Source organism: Rutidosis leptorrhynchoides, chromosome 4 (genome assembly GCF_046630445.1).
Source record: "Rutidosis leptorrhynchoides isolate AG116_Rl617_1_P2 chromosome 4, CSIRO_AGI_Rlap_v1, whole genome shotgun sequence".
Classification (NCBI taxonomy): Eukaryota; Viridiplantae; Streptophyta; class Magnoliopsida; order Asterales; family Asteraceae; genus Rutidosis; species Rutidosis leptorrhynchoides.
Genome location: NC_092336.1, coordinates 106,877,531 through 106,900,097, shown reverse-complemented (window position 1 = coordinate 106,900,097; position 22,567 = coordinate 106,877,531). Strand labels below are relative to the sequence as shown.

The 22,567-nt window shown below is 30.2% G+C and overlaps 1 protein-coding gene across 1 annotated transcript; it reads right to left on the bottom strand.

Moving 5' to 3' along the window:
* Positions 1-212: 212 nt before the first annotated feature.
* On the bottom strand, positions 213-2,840 carry LOC139843955 (uncharacterized). The gene is made up of 3 exons (XM_071834141.1): positions 2,693-2,840; positions 2,440-2,515; positions 213-1,533 (listed from the first exon to the last, which is right to left on the bottom strand). Exons 1-3 carry the CDS (start codon positions 2,729-2,731, stop codon positions 392-394), a joined length of 1,257 nt encoding a protein of 418 aa, XP_071690242.1. The 5' UTR covers positions 2,732-2,840; the 3' UTR covers positions 213-391.
* Positions 2,841-22,567: the final 19,727 nt, after the last annotated feature.

Below are 22,567 nucleotides of genomic sequence, written 5' to 3'. Positions count from 1 at the left end.
ATAGTGAGGGTCAAGGGGGTTGCGCCCCCTTGCAGGGTCAAGTTGCAGCGACCGGTTTAGAGTCGATGCTTTCTAGGGTTGAAACACTTAATCGAGAAAGCGTTTTACGATTCATGAACCAAACCAGATTATCATTCAAACCTGTTTACTAACAACTTCAACGTTCGACAATCCTATTTAGTTGAGGCACACTTTAAACATTACAAGTGACTAATATATATGATGATCCTGAAGTTGGTTCACAATAGAACTAGTAGTTAGCACATAACTAAACTTGAGATAACTAGAAATAATACACCATTACATAATTAAAAAGAAGATAAACAAACTTCATTCACACAACTACTTAGGGGCAGCAGAAAGACTAAATATTTTTACCACCACCCTTAACTTACATAATTGAACAACTGCTTGTGTTTTCATCACTGAACATATGAGCAGCAGTGTTACTATCATTACCACCTCCATTTGCAGTATTGTAGTAGTAACTCTGTGGATGTTCATTGTAAGTATAAGGGGCAGGATTGTAATTGTAATAGTATCCAGTTGCTGCTGGTATTACCGGTGACCTATGATACATCATCATAGGTTGTTGCTGATGCAGATTCTGTTGTTGTTGCAGCTGCTGCTGCTGCATTACTTGCCTATTCTGCAAATTCATCATCATTGATGCAGCTGAGTTGTTGTACCCTGATGTACCACCATTCATGTTCATCATCATGGCCGCTGCTTGTGCATTTGTTGATGATGATGGATTGTAACCACCATTTGCCATTGGAAGTCCACCATTAGAAAGGTGGAACCCTGTTGCACCAGATCCTAATTCATTGTTCTTTTGAGGAATTTGAAACCCACCAAGATTATTACCATTTCCCAAACCTCCGTCACCGCCAATGTTGCCGCCATAACCGCCAAGATTGTTCATGATTGAAGTTATGTCATTTGCCCTTTTAGTCTCTCCAAGATTCATATTCACACCACCACCATTGTTATTGTTATTAGCTACATTCAATCCAGTTTGGTTAAAATTTCCTTTCTTTCCATTACCATTTGCATTCGGATTGGTCTGTTTCGTGTTATTCGCGTTTCTTGCATTATTGGCAGCAGCAGCATGTTGTTGTTGCAACAGCTGTTGCTGTTGTTGTTGTTGTCTTAATAATGCCAACTGATTAATTGCTTTTTGATTAAGTAAGTGAATTTCTTTTTCAGCGTCATCTTCATCATCATCGTCTTCTTCATTATCAAGGAAAACATCGTCTTCTTCAGAGATCAAAGGTTGAAACTTTTGTTGGTTTTTCATGGATTCAAGACCATTGATTAAATCTTGTTTCTGGGTTTGTTTTTTCTTGTCATCTTTCAAACAGGAAGCCTTTTGAGTTTGACCATTTTGACTTTGGTTTCGGTTCGAATTGTTCGACCAAAGTTCAGCATGTTTACCTGCTCTAACCAATTTCTTGATCAAAGTAGCAGAGTCTACACTTCCTGAAACTGTCACTTTTTGTTGCTCTGCATCTATGATCACTTGGTATACACCTAATTAAGAAAAATGATGTTAGAAAATGACACTTTCTTGGTCAACATAAATCAGCTAATAAGTTAATACTAATAAAGATAATGATGAGATCTTTATTATGACAATAATACGTGAGTCAAGATCATGTTTTTAACTCATTTTATTGGCATCATATCATCATAATGATAATAATCATATAATGATATAATAAGACAAAAATGAAAAAGGATGAATAGAGACAGATTTGGGGCCAAGATTTACTACTAATAAAGATAAAGATGAAATCTTTAATTATGAAAGAAACAGTTTATAAGTCAAGAGCATCGCAAATCAAGTGAAAATAGAGAGCATACATTGTGTTAACAATATTACTCCGTATTATGAAGATATATTAAGATAAAAATGGAAAAATATATTAACTGGGTGAAAACAATTTGTTCTTTGAGGAAGTAAAAGTAAAAAAATTCCATTAATACCCTGAAAATAAAATTTTGGAATTTGAGCCATTTTGCATCTGCAACTGAATCCATGGAAATTATTTTGTTTTTCAGGAAAAAGTTTGGAAAACAATGGAACATAACATTGATCACATGTTATCATCATTTATATTATACATTTCCACATATATTTTTGAATCATCAAAAACCCTTAACACTAGTACTAGTACTTTCTCAATGCTAAAAAAAGTCAACATTTTTAAAAGTCAAGCTCAACACCTATGAAATTGAAAATACAAGTGTGTGTATCAATCTTTTGAACAGAAATGGTCTTTACTTTATGTTTTATTTTAACAAGTAACATATGTACAAACTATTGTTTCCTAAACTATAAACATTCATGCCAATTTTGAGGCCAGAAGGTTGTCTCTTTGACTTTGAAAGTCAAATATTACTTAAAGAAACATGAGAGACAAAAAGAGAGGTTACCATCAATTTTCTGAAGTAGTTTCTTCACTTTATGTTTGCAACCATCACAGTGCAAATTCACTCTGAGAATACAACTCTAAAGTAACCCAAAAATAAGCATCAGAATACTAAACAAAAAAAGTAATAATGTAGCAAAAAAAATGACCATTTAATTAGTAGTTGTCCTTTTTTTATAATTTCATAAATAACATATGAATGTGGTGTGTTGTAACTAAAATAAAGAAGAAGAAAAGTTGGTAAAAAGAAGGTTCACCTGGATCTTGAGGAGCTTAAAGTCTTCATCTTTAGTCATATTGTTTTTTGGGTGGTGTTTGGATCTGGCAGAAAAGGGAAAGAAATTATACAAGTGATGGTGGTTGCTGTTGAGAGTGAGATGAGATATTTTCGGTATTTCTTTTCCTTCTCTTTTCTCTTCAAACTTTACTTTACTACTACAAAATACTAGGTTGGGTAACAATAAATCTTCTTAGTCGTCCTAGAATTAGTCAATTAAAAAAATGTTGGATAACCAGGTTATCACAAAAAAAAAAAAAAATAAATAAATAAATAAAAAAAAATAATAACCTTCATTATTTAACAGCACAAAGTCTCTTGTCACTTCAACTTATGTGTGATTTGTTTTTCAATATACATATCTTATTATGTTTTATAGTTTTATAGCTACAAATGCAAAAACTACTTATTTTTTAAAAACATAAAATAAAATAATGTCTTATTCTGTCTATAAACTCGCAAACTTAATGCCATTAAGTGTTGGACTTTTTTGCTCAGTTGGTCCCTCTAATATACCCTAAATCGCTAGTTTGGTCCCTCGATTTTTAATTTGGCAATCAGAGTTCCTGAGTTATTTTGATTTTGCAATTGGCGTCCCTCCGTCAAATTTCTGTTAAAAATGTCCGTTAACCTTGTCATGTGCATTGCATGTGAGGGTAAAGTAGTCTTTTTACTAAAAACTAGGGACCACGGGCGCAAAAATATCTTAACTAAAAATGAGGGACCACTGGCGCAAAAGAACTTAAAATGTTTATATTTTTATTTTATAAATTTATATAAACAGGAATCTATAAATTATTATTATTATTATTATTATTATTATTATTATTATTATTATTATTATTATCATCATCATAACTTCAATATTAGTAATAATAATAATACTAATAATTATAATTCTAATAATAATAATAATCAATTTAATGATAATAATTATAACAATAATAATAATAACAATAATAATAATAATAATAATAATAATAATAATAATAATAATAATAATAATAAAGATTTTTGAAATTTAAAACTACCTCAAAAAGTGCTAAAAAAATATTTGTCGCGAACCGGACTCGAACCGAAATTATACAGAACATATCTTTATTTAACCCGTATTTAAATAACTCATCTTCTTCATCACCATTTCAAAACCAAATCCACCCGGGATCAAATCAACATTATAATCAAACATCTAATCATTTTTAAGACTCTCAAACAAAGTATAATCGAACCATAAACTCTTGAATTAATTGAAAATAAAAAATAAAAAAAAAAGAAACAGCTTAGCTGCTGTCGTGATGAAGAACACAAAAAAAATTTAGCTTTTGATTTTTAAGAACGTTTTAGCTCAAGCTTCCTACACGAAATATGTTTTAAAACTTTTCTGTAATCTTTATCAAATCTCAATTTCACTTAATTCGTAACACAAAATTCGAATTTAAATGAAGAACACTGTTTGACTTTTTGAGTTTAAAAGTTTGACTCACGAATTCAATGTGAATAACAAAAATTGGATCGTAAAACTTTGCAGGAAGTTTAAGTGGATGATTCCTAATAAGATTGCAATTCCAGTTTTTGAAAATTGATTTTAATTCGAAGTTTTGAAAAAAAAAAATATGAATACAAAGTGTCGAGCTTGTTCCTTCTTCCTTTTTCTGTTTTCCTTCACTCGTTGCAGCAGATGAAATGTATTCAATGATTTGTTATTGGGTTCTGAATAATTGAAGTAAGAATAAAAGGACGACCGATTGTTTTATTGTGGATGAAGGTCGACAAAAAAAATATTCGGGCATGAGAAAAACAAGAGGAATAAATACAAAAATTTGTAAAGTTGATCACGATGGTTATTGCATTTAATAATTTCTGATTTTAACATTTGTATTTAATTAATAATAATAATTAATAAATATAAATATATTAAGAATTAAGAATAGTAATACTTGTAATATTATGAATAATAATAAAAATAATAATAATAATGAGAATATTAATAACAATATAATAATAATTATTAATACTAATGTTAATAATGATATTAATAATAATAATAATATTAGTAATAATAATATCAAAATAATGCTAAATATAAGTTTTTTGCGCCAGTGGTCCCTCACTTTTAGTTAAGATATTTTTGCGCCGGTGGTCCCTTGTTTTTAGTAAAAAGACGATTTTACCCTCACATGCATTGCACATGACAAGGTTAACGGACATTTTTAACAGAAATTTGACGGAGGGACGCCAATTGCAAAATCAAAATAACTCAGGGACTCTGATTGCCAAATTAAAAATCGAGGGACCAAACTAGCGATTTGGGGTATAATAGAGGGACCAACTGAGCAAAAAAGTCTTAAGTGTTGCGAACTTGATTAAACTACACTGAGTACATAAAAACAAACTTAATGCTTCTAAGTGCTGCAAACAATCTTTAGTAATCAGCATACAGACCTTTAAGTCTCATCTTTTTTGCAGACATGGTCTGCAGTTCTTTAGACAAAAAACATCTTAAAAAATAAATGACACATTAATGTTCTGTTTAAAATTCAGTTGAAACTTTGAAGTTAATATAGTGGACGACTCGTTCATTGTTTTGATCCAAGTTTGAATTGAAATAATATTATTTTAAATTTAATTTTAATTTTAGTTTAATTCTAAATATAATAAAAACTAAATAATTAAATATTAAATTAAAAAATATATTTAAATAGAACTTGCATTAATACTTAAAAAAATTACAAATTCTAAAAATTTAGAAGTACCGAAAATATTTACATATTACCTAATAGACAAAAGTTATGAATAGTACCAAGGGCATTTTCGACTTTACACCTCTTTTTTTAATTTTAACTAAATTTCATTTTACCAACAAAGGCCCCCACATTTGTTTGAAAAATTCAAATCGACCCCCCAAACAGGGGGATAAAGTGTCAAATAATCATTTTCATAAAAAATCTTAAATAAACTCCACCCAAATATTCAACGGGTCATATCTTCTCGCTCGCAACGAGTTAAATTTTTCAGACACCATCGTTAAACTCGAAATAATTTTAGGAACACAATGTCACTAGCTATACGCAAAACGGACGCTTTTTAAAAAACGCTAAATATTTTGGGTACTTTTCATACACGTTGATTTTGCGTTAAATTTTTAAAAGTCGACAATTCCATAGCGAAACGCGGAGATGCACATATATTGTTAATTTAAAATAACATTTAAATCTCTCACGGGTTATACCTTTTAGTTCGACTCGAGCTGCGCTTCAACGACATCATCGTTAGTCACAAAATAATTTTACTAAACGCAATAAAATACATTAAAAATCGAACCCCCGGCGCGAAGCGAGGGTTCAATAACTAGTTATAAATTAAACATAGAGTTCTTAAATTGATAAATGATAACACACAATCTTAGGATGTGCTTAGATGAAACTTGTTGAAGCTAAAGCTTATAGCTGGAGCTTATGACTAGAGCAGGAGCTTATTATATTTTATAGGTGTTTGGTGAAGTAGCTGGAGCTGGAGTTTATAGATGTGAATTGACCTAAAAGGACTCGAGTATATTAAGCGTAAAATAATATAACAAAATGACTCAAGCTCCCATAAGCTCGTTGGTCAAACACACCCTTAGTCTGAATCAGTCTACGGGTCTTCCATGGCCATCGCCTCACAGTGAATATTACTGAGATATTATTTATCAAAAAACGATATCAATATATTATAATTATTATATCAACACATATAATAACTATATAGATATACGCATTGCGGGGGCAATGGAGGAGGGGGATTTTATTGCCCATGCCCTCGGTTTGGGTCGGGTTTGCTTTTGGGTAGAAGTTGGGGCGGGTTATGCAACTAAAGGGAGATGAACCATGGGGTGGTTAAGTCCCCCTGGGTGATCCTGTACTGCTGTTAAAAAAATTATATAGATATAAAGATGGATGTTACCGTAAGAATGATAAGTACAATAATAGTTTGGCTTATAATGACATAGAAGATTTTGCGATCCTTTCTATTATAGTGATTCACTTATTCTCTATTCAATGTCAAATATTGCATAAGACGGAGCTCCAACCCTACCTTAAGAGATATAGATAGCTTCTTAAATCTACAAAATCTACCCTAATTCTTGAGAAACTCGCCTAAGCTTTGAGAGAAAGTGTTTTGAGAGTGATTTATTTATAAATAGAACTTCTTTGAATGAATGAAATGAACGTCTGAAGGTTTAAACTTATAGGTGAAATCGGTCGCCTGTTTGGCTTTGGGTCACCAGTTTTCAAAGCACGGGTCGCCAGTTTGCCAACCCGGGTCGCCAGTTTGAGCACGAGTCGCCAGTTTGCACGTCAAACTGCCCCGTGAGTCGTTAGTTTGATCGTTTTGGGTCGCTAGTATGCACACGAGTAACCAGTTTGCAGATTTATGAGTCATCAATTTCCATATGGGCCGCCACTTTGCAGCTCCTGGTTCATCAGTTTAGCTAACTGGGCCGACATTTTCGCTAATTGGGTAGCCAGTTTGGCTAACTAGGTCGCCAGTTTGCTAAATAAGTCATCATTTTTGCTAAATTGGGTCGCCAGTTTGCTAAACTGGATCCCAAGTTGGTATTTTGGAGCAATTCTTTGTTGTTGTGTACTGGTTTCTGATAGTGCGTTGTTGATTACCGGTACTTGTCTTCAGTATGTGAACCTTCTGGAATTTTCTTAGACCATTTTGTAGTGTCACAAAGTCCTTGAATCACTTCTTGAAGTTTCTTGCGGTTGAATTTGAAGTATTGGATGATTAGGGTTTTGTTTGTTTTTAGTGTGTGTAAGTCTTGAAACTTCTTGATCTTTGTATATGTATCATATGGTGTGACGACCGCTCCAAATCCATATGGACGAACACGTCATTCATCGATTTCATTGCGAGGTATTTGACCTCTATATGATACGTTTTATAAACATTGCATTCTTTTGAAAAGGCAAACCAAATATGAATATTTAAATCAAAGGTTTTCGACATCTGATGATTTCTACATATAGACAATCACTGTAAATAATAGTTTACAACAGTACTTCCGTTGACAATGCAGTCAAAATAAGATGCATGGTGATGATTTGGTGAATGCAACGTTTTCTTGAAAAATATGTCATGTAAGACTCCATGCACATAGCTTGTCTATCATATAAGCAAACAGCGGAAGACTTCTAGGAAACCTGAGAATAAACATGCTAACAAGTGTCAACACAAAGGTTGGTGAGTTCATAGTTTTATTGTTTCGTATAATCTGTATGTAAAGGTGAATCACAAGTTTTCAGTTGTTTCATCCAGAAACGTTTATCAATATATTCTACGAAATTGAGCACCCTGGTAACTAAACTTAACGTATATATATTTTATACCCTTTGTATAATAATCTTAATAATACACGCAAACCAACGTGTACGCTTCTCAAATAGCATACGTCCGTTAAAAGGCTAGCGCTCTAGCTCGGACGGGGATATCAAGCCCTATGGATCCATATACCACTATTCGCGCCCACCAGTTCTTATAACCGGCAGTTACTAGTTACCAAAGCTAAGGGATTTTCGGTTCAAACTCAGTGTAGAATTAAGTATGTACTTGTATCCATTGCGTTTAAAATATATTGCATGTATTCTCAGCCCAAAAATATATATTGCAAAAGCAATTAAAAAGGGAGCAAATGAAACTCACGCATATAAATCTAGTATTTTCAGTATTTATAAACAGTCGCATGTATTCTCAGCCCAAAAATATATTGAGTAAAAGGGATCATATGAAACTCACACTTTATAATTATTGTAAAACAGTTATTAAAGCATTTGCATGTATTCTCAGCCCAAAAATGTAAAGAGTAAAAAGGATCATATGAAACTCACGTATCAATATTGTGATTCAATATTGCAGGAAAGTACGTAGACGCAACAGAGATGATAAACACTAGGTTTGATTTGCAAACAATACTCATGAACATTACCCATAACCTCCATAGCTATAACCCATAGTTTTCTTAACTCTATCCCTCTCAAAAACCCATTTTGAAAGTGACATGCTCATGACCTCGTCGTAGTATTTTATGTATAATACTAATTAATAATATTACTACTAATAATATTAAGATAATAATAATAATAATAATAATAATAATGATAATAATAATAATAATAATAATAATAATAATAATAATAATAATAATAATAATAAATATAATTGAGAGACAGAGAGATTTGAGAAGAAAAAAAAAATATAAATTCGAACAAAACTGCGAGCTTTATAGACCTGGCCTGATTTCCACTGCCATGCGATCACATGGCTGGGCAGTGTAATTCCCATGCGATCGCATAGGAAACTTTTCCAGCTCACAATGTTTTGGCAACTAGCTCGTCGACATATTTTTATAATATATATAATATATAATTTAAATTAATTAATTATATATTATATTTTATTCTCGTGCATAGTTGATTTGTAATTTTTGTATCGATAAGTCGTACGTCGTCACTCGACTTATGTCCCAGTTCCGGTTTTTCGAATGTCCCTTCGTACGCTGAGAAAACTTGTACATTACATTTTGGGACACGTACCTTAGTCAAAATATAGCCTTAAATTATCCCTAAATTATATCACTCAAAATATAACTTATACATTTGAGTGTTTTGGTCATTTACTTCTATAAATCATCGCCTCGCTATTTGTTAAAATACATTTTAAAATAGTGTTTACTGTAGCAAAGTTACTGTAGCAATTTACTATAGCAATTCACTGTAGCAAATAGTGATTTTCGAAAACACTGTAGCATTTTGGGTACTGTAGCAATTTGAAAATACTGTAGCAAATTAGTGTTTTACTGGTTCATCTTAAACGCTTTAGTTAACTTATCTGAATATCAATCGAATCAATAAACGAATGTTACTATCGTTTACTAAATAACTTGAAATTATATATATGTATATATCTTTTTAATATACATAAATCAGTTTTTAAATACACATTGGAAGTTATTTATAAATAAATTTTAATAATAAATATTTCAGCTTATCATATATATTCAAATAGATATTTAAACCAATAAGTTTAATGTACGGTATCAAACAATTAATACATTGTTACTTTTTCAAGTTATAGTATATATGTATCTATTTACATATAATTGTTCGCGAATCGTCGAAAACAATCGAAGGGTATTTAAATATATGAAAGTAGTTCAAAAATTTTGAGATTCAGTTTTACAGACTTTGCTTATCGTGTCGAAAATATTAATCATACAAAGATTAAGTTTAAATTTGATCAGAAATTTCCGGGTCATCACATATGGGCTTCTAGGTTCTTGATGGAAATTCATGTACGTCTCTTAAATAAGTCATGGAAATCTTCCATAGTAATCTTTCGCTTACGTGGTGATCTTCTAGGGCAATTCTTGAATTTAGGGTTACAAACCCTAACTTTGGCTCTTTTTCAGTCTTCCCCACAATTTGTGATTGTAAAGTCCTGTTTAGAAAAACATAGTGGATTAGTGCAACTATAGATAGATTTATCATGTTTGAATTCATGTGAAATTTGAGTAGATATCGTCGGTAAAAACATGACTTTTTACGCGATATCAGTGTTGTTGGCATGTTTGTGTTCTATTAAAGAAGCGGGATCCATTGGTAACTATACGGATTGGTTGGATTTTGTGGGTAGTATGGATGATTTATGTTGATTTGATTTTGCGACATTATTTCAATTCTAAAAAAAATGTTGTTAGCTTGAATTTTGTTGCTTGGAAGAATGAAAAGAAATACTCCGTATGAAGTATTGTTGTATTTGTGTGTGTGTGTGTGTGTGTATATATATATATATATATATATATATATATATATATATATATATATATATATATATATATAAAGTAATAAAAATTTTATGTTTTCTAATAGGACCATTTCCAAAGGATTCAAACAACATAAATCCCATGTCGGGCACCAAAATTTGTAGGAACGCCTGTACGGATTGGCAGAACGCTAAACTCCCAACGTTCCAGAATGTGAACGACGGAAAAATTAATCACTTCTGGTGCTCTAAGTAAATTTTTTGGGGCACCTTAATTAGATTATTAGTTACGTCACTTCAAATATTATAGCATGTGGTTAATACTTAAAGTACTAAAACTGGTTTGTTTTCAAGGATTTCTGGGACTGTGACACTTAGGTATTATCTTATTATCTATTTGTAGCTACCAGCATTAAATAAGAATGACATCATTAACAAACTACAACCATAGATTATAACATCAAACTCACAACATACAATAATCATACGATAAACTAACAAAGCAGCATTGCAACGATCTGTATATAATGTGACTCTACAACAACCACCAACAAGCAATAAAAACCAATAGCTCTCACAGCAAACCGACCTGCGGAATGCGACGTTTAATGACCCGTCCTAATCCATCTGGATGAATACATTACATTTGGTTACCTCGCGAGGTACTTGACCTCTATATGATACATTTTACAAACATTGCATTCGTTTTTAAAAGACATACTTTCACTACATCGAAAGTTGACGGCATGCATACCATTTCATAATATATCCAACTATAATTGACTTGATAATAATCTTAATGAACTCAACGACTCGAATGCAACGTCTTTTGAAATATGCCATAAATGACTCCAAGTAATATCTCTAAAATGAGCAAATGCACAGCGGAAGATTTCTTTCATACATGAGAATAAACATGCTTAACAGTGTCAACCAAAAGGTTGGTGAGTTCATTAGTTTATCGTAATCAATCATTTCCATAATTTAATAGACCACAAGATTTTCATTTCATTTCTGCTAAACATCATCTCATATCAGGCATTTCGCAAACTGCATAGAGATAAAAATCATTCATATGGTGAACGCTTGATAACCGAACTAACAGGATGCATATAGAATATCCCCATCATTCCGGGACTCTCATCGGACATGATAATCGAAGTACTAAAGCATTCGTAACCCGAATGGGACGTGTCAAGTTCCATAAATCTATCTTTAAGATTCGCGTCAATTATGGGCCATTTCCCTAATTCTTAGGCTACCAAGCTAAAAAGGGGCATATTCGATTCGATAATCCAACCATATAATGTAGTTTCGATTACTTGTGTCTATTTCGTAAAACATTTATAAAAGCAGCGCATGTATTCTCAGTCCCAAAAATATATATTGCAAAAGCATTTAAAAAGGGAGCAAATGAAACTCACTATACTGTATTTCGTAGTAATTATGCATATGATGGCATTGAACAAGTGCAAGATTGGCCCCAGATTCACGAACCTATATCATTTGTATATATATTAAAAATTATAATCATAATCGAACAATTTCATATGTTATAACTTTATATATTATTTATTTAATTTGTACATATATATTTGAAAATGATTATTATTTATATAGTTATAGTTATATATATATATATATATATATATATATATATATATATATATATATATATATATATTAAAAATACCTAATTTGTTTTATATGAATATTTATATAAAAATTGTTAATATAAAATAGTCATACTTATATGTAATATTACTTATAAGTATATTTTTATATACTTAATAATATAGTAATTAAAAGTTGTATTTAAATATAATGATAATATTAATAATAACATTACTTATAATAATAATTATATTAAGAATCATAGTAACAATAATGGTGACATTAATAATAATACTTGTAACAATATTGGTTTTACTGTTAATGATAGTCATGATACTGATTTTAGTACTTAGTTAATTATAATATTCGTGATAATAATATTACTTATGTCAATATTAACACTTCTATTATTTATAAAAAGATATTAATACTAATGTTTACGAAAATGATAATAATTTATATTACTTTCATAATAATAATGATAATTAACATATTCTTGCTATTAATATTAAAGTTTTAAATTTAATAGTAATATCATAATTAATACTTATAATAATAATAATAATTGATATAATACTTATAATTATGATAATAATAATAATTATTATAATTCTTAAAATAACAATTATAATAACTACAACAATAGTAATAATCATAGTAATAATAATAATAATAATTATTATTATTATTATTATTATTATTATAATAATAATAATAATAATAATAATAATAATAATAATAATAATAATATTAATATTAATAATAATAATAATAATAATAATAATGAAATTAGGAAACTACCTCAATTTTAAGCCTTTCTGAAAAGATTTGTCACAGACAGGGCTCGAACCCGAGACCTCTCGAATACTCACAACACACTTAACCAGCTGGGCTGTTGCCCATTATCCGAAATTATACATAACCCGTTAATATTTAACCCGTATTATACATCATCATCTTCTTCTACTTGAAATCAAGCAACCCGTTAACCAATTCAACTTAACAACTAGATTATTATATTCGATTTAAACTTGTAATTGAATTAGAAACTTTCCTTGTGAATATTTGTATCAAAAGCAAACGAATAAAAGAAAAATATTAGCTATAGGTTCACGGTTCCAAAAAAAAAAAACACAAAATTGAATTTGAAAATGTTTTGGACAAAACTTACAACACGAAATAGGTTAGAAAAATCATTTAGAAACTATCTGCACCCTTAATTGAACTTAAAACATCCACTGGAACTCAAATTTCGCGATGAACAAAATGGTTTGACTTTTTGAAAATCAAGTTTGACTTGGAAATTAAGAGTCGATAAGAAAAATTGAACTTCGAAACTTTGCATAAAGATTGAACACATGATTCCTAACAACACTGCATTTCCACTTTTTGAAATTCGTTAAAAATCGATTTGTTTGAGGAATGAGCAAGAACAGAGGTAACGTTGGAAAAAAAATTTACTGAATAATTCTGTTTAATTAGGGATAGCAGCTAATATTGATAATGATAATGGTGAACTGAATGATTGTTTGTTTTCAATAATATCGAGCAAATCAATTTGTTTTATAGCAATATGAATTCGACAGGATCAATTACTCGGTCGTACAAAAAAAATATAAAAATAAAAGGCGATATGGATTGTTAACAGAATTTGGAGTGTTTTGGTTTTGATTTCAACAATTAGAATCAGCGAGTACCAATCAAAAACAGTTTGACAAGGATTTAAACTTGACTTTGGATTCTTTAAATATTAATACGTATTTTTCTATATATTTAAATATATATTAGTATTTATGTATATGTATATATATATTCTGTATATGTATTGATATATGTATAATTGAATTTCGTATATGTATCTGTATTTATGTATATAACTGTATCTGTATCAATATATATCGATTATATATATATATATATATATATATATATATATATATATATATATATATATATATATATATATATATATATATATATATATATATATATATATATATATAAAGAACATAATAACATTTATTATATAAACATTAATATTTAATATTAATTTTATTAGTAATAATGAAACTGATAATAATAATAATAATAATAATAATAATAATAATAATAATAATAATAATAGAATTAATAATGATAATAATATCAATAATATTACTAATAATACTAATTTTATTTATAATAATATTGGTTACAATAATATTAATATTAATTACTTTCAAAATATTTATAATGTTAATAAGAAAGAAAAAAAAAATACCTGATAATAATGATATTAATTATAAAAATGGTAATAACAATATTATTCATAATCATAACAATAATACAACTTATAATAATATTACTATTATTAATGACAATATTATTATCAATAGTTACAATACTATAACAATTTGTACATATCAATTTTTATATTTATATCATAATATTATTAATAGTGATGTTTATTTTAATAATAATAATAAACATAGTAATATTATAACAACTATATATATATATATATATATATACACACACATTTGAATATATTCATGTTTGTAGTAACTTAATTATTCTAATTATTATTTTACATCTTTAATTCTAATTGATTAAGTGTACTTTATTAATTCAAAATTTTATATATACACTTATATTTATATTTATATCTATAGATGTATTTACATATTTATTTACAAAGAAATCATATAAATATTTATATTTATAATGTTCGTGAATCGTCGGAAATAGTCAAAGTCAAATGAATTCATATAAACGGTTCCATAATTTGAGACTCAATTAAATAGACTTTGCTTATCATGTCGAAACCATATAAAGATTAAGTTTAAATTTGGTCAAAAATTTCCGGGTCGTCACAGTACCTACCTGTTAAAGAAATTTCGTCCCGAAATTTGATCGAGGATGTCATGGCTAACAATAAAAATGTTTTCATGACAAATATGAGTTGATAAATAGAGTTTTATCATTAATGAGTAATACAGATAAAACAATTTGATTATCCGAAGCGTATGAGTGAAGTTATCACAAAAGAGTGAATTTAAGAAATAAGATTTCGTCTTCACTTTTGACGTTGTCTTGATTGAATTCTGGAATTCAAGAGATTTAAAGAAAATCTATGAAATCTATAAGATTTGATTCTTCGATAATTCAGGAAATTAGGACTCTCTAATTAAATGCTGGAATCTGCCTTGATTTCTTTATCGGATATTTCGATACAAATTAACTTCTTCCGTTTTATTACTTTTACCACTCCCATACTCATACTTTTACCACTCCCATACTCAATTACCAACTTTAATGACCCGTCCTAATCCATCTGGATGAATACATTACATTTAGTTACCTCGCGAGGTACTTGACCTCTATATGATACATTTTACAAATATTGCATTCGTTTTTAAAGGACATACTTTCATTACATCGAAAGTTGACGGCATGCATACCATTTCATAATATATGCAACTATAATTGACTTGATAATAATCTTGATGAACTCAACGACTCGAATGCAACGTCTTTTAAAATATTCCATAAATGACTCCAAGTAATATCTCTAAAATGAGCAAATGCACAGCGGAAGATTTCTTTCATATCTGAGAATAAACATGCTTACCAGTGTCAACCAAAAGGTTGGTGAGTTCATTAGTTTATTGTAATCAATCATTTCCATAATTTAATAGACCACAAGATTTTCATTTTATTTCTCATAAACATCATCTCATATCAGACATTTCGCAAACTGCATAGAGATAAAAATCGTTCATATGGTGAACGCTTGATAACCGAACTAACAGGATGCATATATTATATCCCCATCATTCTGGGACTCTCATCGGACATGATAATCGAAGTACTAAAGCATTCGTAACCCGAATAGGACGTGTCAAGGTCCATAGATCTATCTTTAAGATTCGCGTCAATTAGGGGCCATTTCCCAAATTCTTAGGCTACCAAGCTAAAAAGGGGCATATTCGATTCGATAATCCAACCATAGAATGTAGTTTTGATTACTTGTGTCTATTTCGTAAAACAATTATAAAAGCAGCGCATGTACTCTCAGTCCCAAAAATATATATTGCAAAAGCATTTAAAAAAGGGAGCAAATGAAACTCACTATACTGTATTTCGTAGTAATTATGCATATGATGGCATTGAACAAGTGCAAGATTGGCCTCGGATTCATGAACCTATATCATTTGTATATATATTAAAACTTATAATCATAATCGAACAATTTCATATGTTATAACTTTATATATTATTTATTTAATTTGTACATATATATTTGAAAATGATTATTATTTATATAGTTATACATACATACATACATATATATACATATATATATATATATATATATATATATATATATATATATAAAGAACTTAATAACATTTATTATATAAACATTAATATTTAATATTAGTTTTATTAGTAATAATGAAACTAATAATAATAATAATAATAATAATAATAATAATAATAATAATAATAGAATTAATAATGATAATAATATCAATAATATTAATAATAATACTAATTTTATTTATAATAATATTGGTTACAATAATATTAATATTAATTACTTTCAAAATATTTATAATGTTAATAAGAAAGAAAAAAAAAATTACTGATAATAATGATATTAATTATAAAAATGGCAATAACAATATTATTCATAATCATAACAATAATACAACTTATAATAATATTACTATTATTAATGATAATATTATTATCAATAGTTACAATACTATAACAATTTGTACATATCAATTTTTATATTTATATCATAATATTATTAATAGTGATGTTTATTTTAATAATAATAATAAACATAGTAATATTATGACAACTATATATATATATATAAATATATATATATATATATATATATATATATATATATATATATATATATATATATATATATATATATATATATATATATATATATATATATATATATATATATAACGATCCGACTTTTTCGACTTGCTTTTATGCCTTGTGTTTTAGCGAAACTGCGTATTTATGCGTACTATACTACTTTATACTCTGAAATCTTTTTACACATGGCTTACTTTCATTTGTGTGTTAAAACGTGCCTTTAAGTACGTAGGATACTTAACTTGATCACCGGAAACCTTTATGACCGTTAGTGTCACTTGACGTTACGAATAAACTACGTACTGCGTACACGTTTAAATTTTGTCGTAATCGGAATATTATGACTACAAAATTTTAATTATTATTTTATAATAATAACTACTTGGGTTTACGGATGCTTAATTACGCGTAGTAATTTACTTATGCTTACTAGTTAGTCTTGTTGGACTTTCTACCTTGTTGGGCCTTAGCCCACCCTACACTAGTTAGTGGACTATTTAATTAGCCCAATTAATATTAGCTAGTGACCCATTAATATGTAAGATAAATGTCCATTTATTAGAGGGAACATACTAGCATTTATGTCAAATATTATCCTTAATGTTGCATGTGATCCTAACATAAGCACCAACTTTAGACAACCATTAACTAAAAAGCAAACTTTTGTCCCCCTTGTCCCCCCTCCTAATTCACGGCCACCTTCACCCCTCCCCTCCCTCATTCACCTATAAATACTAGCCTCATTCCATCCATTTTACACTTGCTTTCATTTGTAATTCACACACACTCACTCTCAAATTCTCTCTCTAGTCTTTCTCTCTCTAAAAGGGTAAGTATTTTGAATTTCTCTTCTTCTTCTCCTTCTCATCACCATGAATTCATCATCATCATCATCATGGGTCTAGCTTTATAGCTTTTGAACTTTATTACATCTTGTAGATTCAAACATGGATTTGAATCCTTCAAGAACATGGAAGATTCAAGCTTTCTAGCTTTGAATCTTCACCCACTTTGTAGATCTATATCTTTTAACTTTAAATCTTGTTATTTTGTTATGAAGATTCAAACTTGTGTTTGTAATCTTCATGTAACTTAAATATCCAAACTTTATGCTTCAAGATCTTCAAGAACAACCAAGATGCAAGCTTTCTAGCTTGAATCTTCATATCTATTGTTGGATCTAAGTTTTCTAACTTATGATCTCATTATTTTGTTATAAAGATCAAAACTTGTGTTTATGGTCTTCATGTAACTTAAATATCCAAGCTTTATGCTTCAAGATCTTCAAGAACACTAAAGATCTTCAAGAAAGGTTCAAGCTTTCTAGCTTTGTGACCTTATAAATTGTGTGAAAGGGATCCAAGCTCTCTAGCTTAGGGTTCCATTACTTCATTTGACTTAGATTATGTTCATACTTGCTTGATTGAAGTAAAGATTGTAGCTTTTGTTTTAAATGTAACTTGTAATTGTGTTAAGACTATGGATATGATGTAACCTTGGTTCATCATCCATCTAAGACTCTTAAATGAGTTGTGTTCTTGCTTGGTCTTAACATATTGTGTGTTGATGGTAGAATCTTGGTCAAGGTGATGCTAACCTGTCAACGAATTGTACACTTGAAGCTACAAGCATCAAGGATGAGAACCGTGATGAGCATCAAGCACTAAGAACCCCACCGGAGCACCTTACTTACTGTTTTCGGGATCTGATCAGACCACCTGGGCAACTGGAAAGTTAATTTTCAGTTAGTTCGGTTCGAGAAAGTTCTGAGATTCAGTTATACATTGTTCAGTTAACAGGTCCTGAGATTATTCAGGAGATAACTGAGAAAGTTCTACAGATTCAGGAATGATTGAAAACAGCTCGAAGTCGTCAAAAGAGTTACGTCGATGTTAGACGGAAGGACATAGAGTTCCAAGTTGGTGATAAGGTTATGCTTAAGGTATCACCTTGGAAAGGTGTTGTACGATTTGGGAAACGAGGTAAACTGAATCCTAGATATGTTGGACCGTTTGAGATAACTGAAAGAGTCGGACCAGTAGCTTACAGATTGGAACTGCCACAAGCACTCAGCGGTATTCATGATGTTTTCCATGTATCCAATCTAAAGAAGTGCCTAGCCAATGATAATTTGATTATTCCTTTAGAGGAACTACGTATCGACGACAAACTTCATTTCATTGAGGAACCTATTGAAATCTTGGGCCGTGAGGTCAAACAATTGAAGCAAAGCAGAATTCCTACCGTTAAAGTTCGGTGGAACGCGAGAAGAGGACCAGATTTCACGTGGGAGCGTGAAGACCAGATGAGGCTGAAGTATCCGTAATCGTTTCCCGAGGAAACCACTTCAGCGGACGATCACTAAAATTTCGGGACGAAATTTTCAATAACAGGTGGGTAATGTAACAACCCTGATTTTTCCGTTACCTTCGTTAACCTTCCGTTAGTTTATTTAATGGCGATTATTTAACTTTTATGTGTTTACGTGTATTAAATGCGTACTTGACCTTTGGAGGGTTTCATTAATTGATATGAGTTGATATTAATTCAAATAAATATTTCGGATAATGAAATACGATAAAAAACGATACGATTTTGATAATAGCTTTTTGAGCAACGAAATGCTCGGGTTTATTTTACTAATTAATTTAATTAATTATTAACTTTTTAAAATATTTAATTTATTGGGTTTTTAATAAATTAAGCGATTGGTTGCATTTAACGATCGGATTAGCGTTCCGGGCCTTCGGTACGACTAAACGACACTTAAAACGGACCACGAATACACGGTTTTGCAAAACGAGAGCCCGAGAACCCATCCCATGGGGCCCATCGGCCGAACCCCACCTCCCCACTCTTTTATGTTGAATTTTCACTACTTAAGGGACTTATTTGTATTTTATGATAATTAAACCCTAATATAAATTAGAGGGTAAACCTAAATTTAGCAGAACCCTCGCTTATACACAAAAAAATTCGACTGCCTCTCCCTCCCTCTCCCTCTTTCACGTCGACATCATCACCATCATCATCACCTTCAATTTTTGATCTTTTGATTAAACCTTGAACACGAAAGTTGTAATTCCCGATCTCCTCTACGCGTTGGTGTATTTAATTTAGCGATCAAAGGTATAATTGCATGAACCTTAAATCTTAAAAATCTGATTTTCATGTGAGTTTCATAGTTATGTTGTCAATTGCTCAAGTCTATACGCGTACGTGTTAATTGTAATCGTTATTTTGATGGTTTGATGCGCTAGGGTTTAAAAACGAATTTGTTATTGTTTGATCAGAAAAATTAAGTTTTTCAAATGTTAATTATTATGCTATAATCAGATTCCTTGCAAAAAAACTATTGAGTTTAGGCTTTGGATTCGCTTGATTTCGTTCAGTTTGAATTATCGTTGTGTTTTTGTTGCTTGATCAGAAATCTGGTATTGATAGAAAACGAATTGGCATGTGAGACTTATACCACTGGAAATATAATTTAAAAACACTCAAGTTAGATAGGATATCATGTCGTTTGCTTATGTATAGCCCGAGATATGCTAGAATTAGTGTAAATGAAGTTTTATACAGCACTTGCATGAAAATAACCTTGTACGATAAAATGTGTTAACTTCTGTGATTAAAGCTTTGCATATTTGAAAATTACACAAAAATTACTTCATCTTTCATGTAGATATCATGGGTTAATTGTATCTATATCTTCGGATAATCGTATGCGAATGTGACTAACGAAATGGGAATCGAATCTGTAAATTGAAAACGGTTTTGTACTTTGTGAATTTTGTATATTGATTGAGCATGTATACTTCTGGAAAATGAAACTTAATATTATATGTGACTTATTGTTAGTTTATGTCAATCTCTGAAACCTTATTCATTGGGCACAATAGAGCCATACTTTATGTGAATTCTGATTGGAGCTGAAAAACTGAATGTTCAACTTGCACGAATCAACTGTACCAATTGGCAAAACAAAAGTGGCTATATTTTTGATATGTGTTACTTTGATTTGTCCTTGAACTATGGCCACTGGTATTGTATCAATTGCATGTTCCTAACTCCGGTTATAGCCAAAATGAAATCAGTGCGCAGTCAGAAACTGACCTGGCAAACCCCAAATGTATCCCTTCTGATTCCTGACTTTTAATTGTAGTATGAGTCCCTGGCCGAACTTTTTGGAATTGATTTAAAGTCTAATTATGATCTGGAGTTTTTCATAATTACTTGAATTTTGTACTATGAGATAATGTGCTAAATATGCTACGTGTTCATGAACTTTGTACATAACGATAAACTGAAATTGTGAAAATGATCATTCATGACCTGAAACGTATTGTTTGACTTAAGTTTGACATGTTAACCAATATTTGACATGAACCTACTGATGTTGACTTTAGTTGACTACTTTGACCTAGTTTGACTTTCGGTTTGACTTCGGTTGACTTTGTTTGACTTGCATGATATAGTTGACTTTTACTTTGAAACGCGTCGAGTCGAGCAATAAGACAACGTACACTATGAAACCACACTTATATAAGATACATATATTGACCAACCTACATACGTATACTTAGGTTACATTACTCGGGTCTAAACCGTACAAGTCATTTGTCTTTCATTCCGAGCTTATTCGAAGGTGAGTCTACAGTCCCGCTTTTTACATGTTTTCAGGGATGAGAATACACGCTGTTATATTTATATTTTCAAATGCTTTATATTGACATAAGTACTACACATATGCATAATGAGTTTGTTCAAAAAGCCTCTAGCTTGAATACTTTTAATACCATTGGTAAGCACAATTTAGATGGACGGATCCGTTAGGTTGACAACCTCACCCACTATAAAAGCAGTGGTGCATTTACTTTGAACATTTAATACATCTGAACAATGTATAACATTTTACGAGGTAAGGTGGGTATAGTAGCTATACTCGGGTCTTTGCTAGTATTCAGGTGCTCGGTTTATGCTTGCGATAGAATCTTGTGGTCAATGAAACTAAACTATTTTTTTGATAACTGTTTTTCAGATACTATACAACGATATTTAAACTGTGGTTTACGAACAAAGGAGATAAAACTTGACAGGGTGTTGTCTACAAATGATTGAAATTTGACATGGTAGTGTCAACAAACTTTTGAAACGAGAAACGGTGTTGTCTAAAAACTTTAACGTTAAACTTTGGTGGTCTTTCACTAGTAAACGTTTTTGAAATGTTATTTCCTAAACATACTGTATTGTTTACCTAAAACCTGTAGATGCACTCAACATTATTGTTGACCCGTTTTGCGTGTTTTATTCTCAGGTATTAATTGCTTCCGCTGTAGAATATTGCTGTTACGTAGAAGTCAAGCCAAGCACTGGGATTAGAGTTAACATTCCGTTAAAGGGATTTGATGGGGTGTTACATTTGGTATCAGAGCTTTGGCTATAGGGAACTAGGATACATTAGTGTGTCTAACCGTAGGGCGCATTAGTGAAGTCTAGTCTATAGCTGTGTGTCTTGGATGACTTTTATACACCATACCCGCACTATTTG

Excerpts from the sequence above, each read along its gene's own strand:
- LOC139843955 (XM_071834141.1), bottom strand. The coding sequence starts at position 2,731 with ATGACTAAAGATGAAGACTTTAAGCTCCTCAAGATCCAG. Across the intron at positions 2,516-2,692 it reads TTAAGCTCCTCAAGATCCAG|AGTTGTATTCTCAGAGTGAA; the intron begins GTGAACCTTCTT and ends GGGTTACTTTAG. Across the intron at positions 1,534-2,439 it reads ACTACTTCAGAAAATTGATG|GTGTATACCAAGTGATCATA; the intron begins GTAACCTCTCTT and ends TTTCTTAATTAG.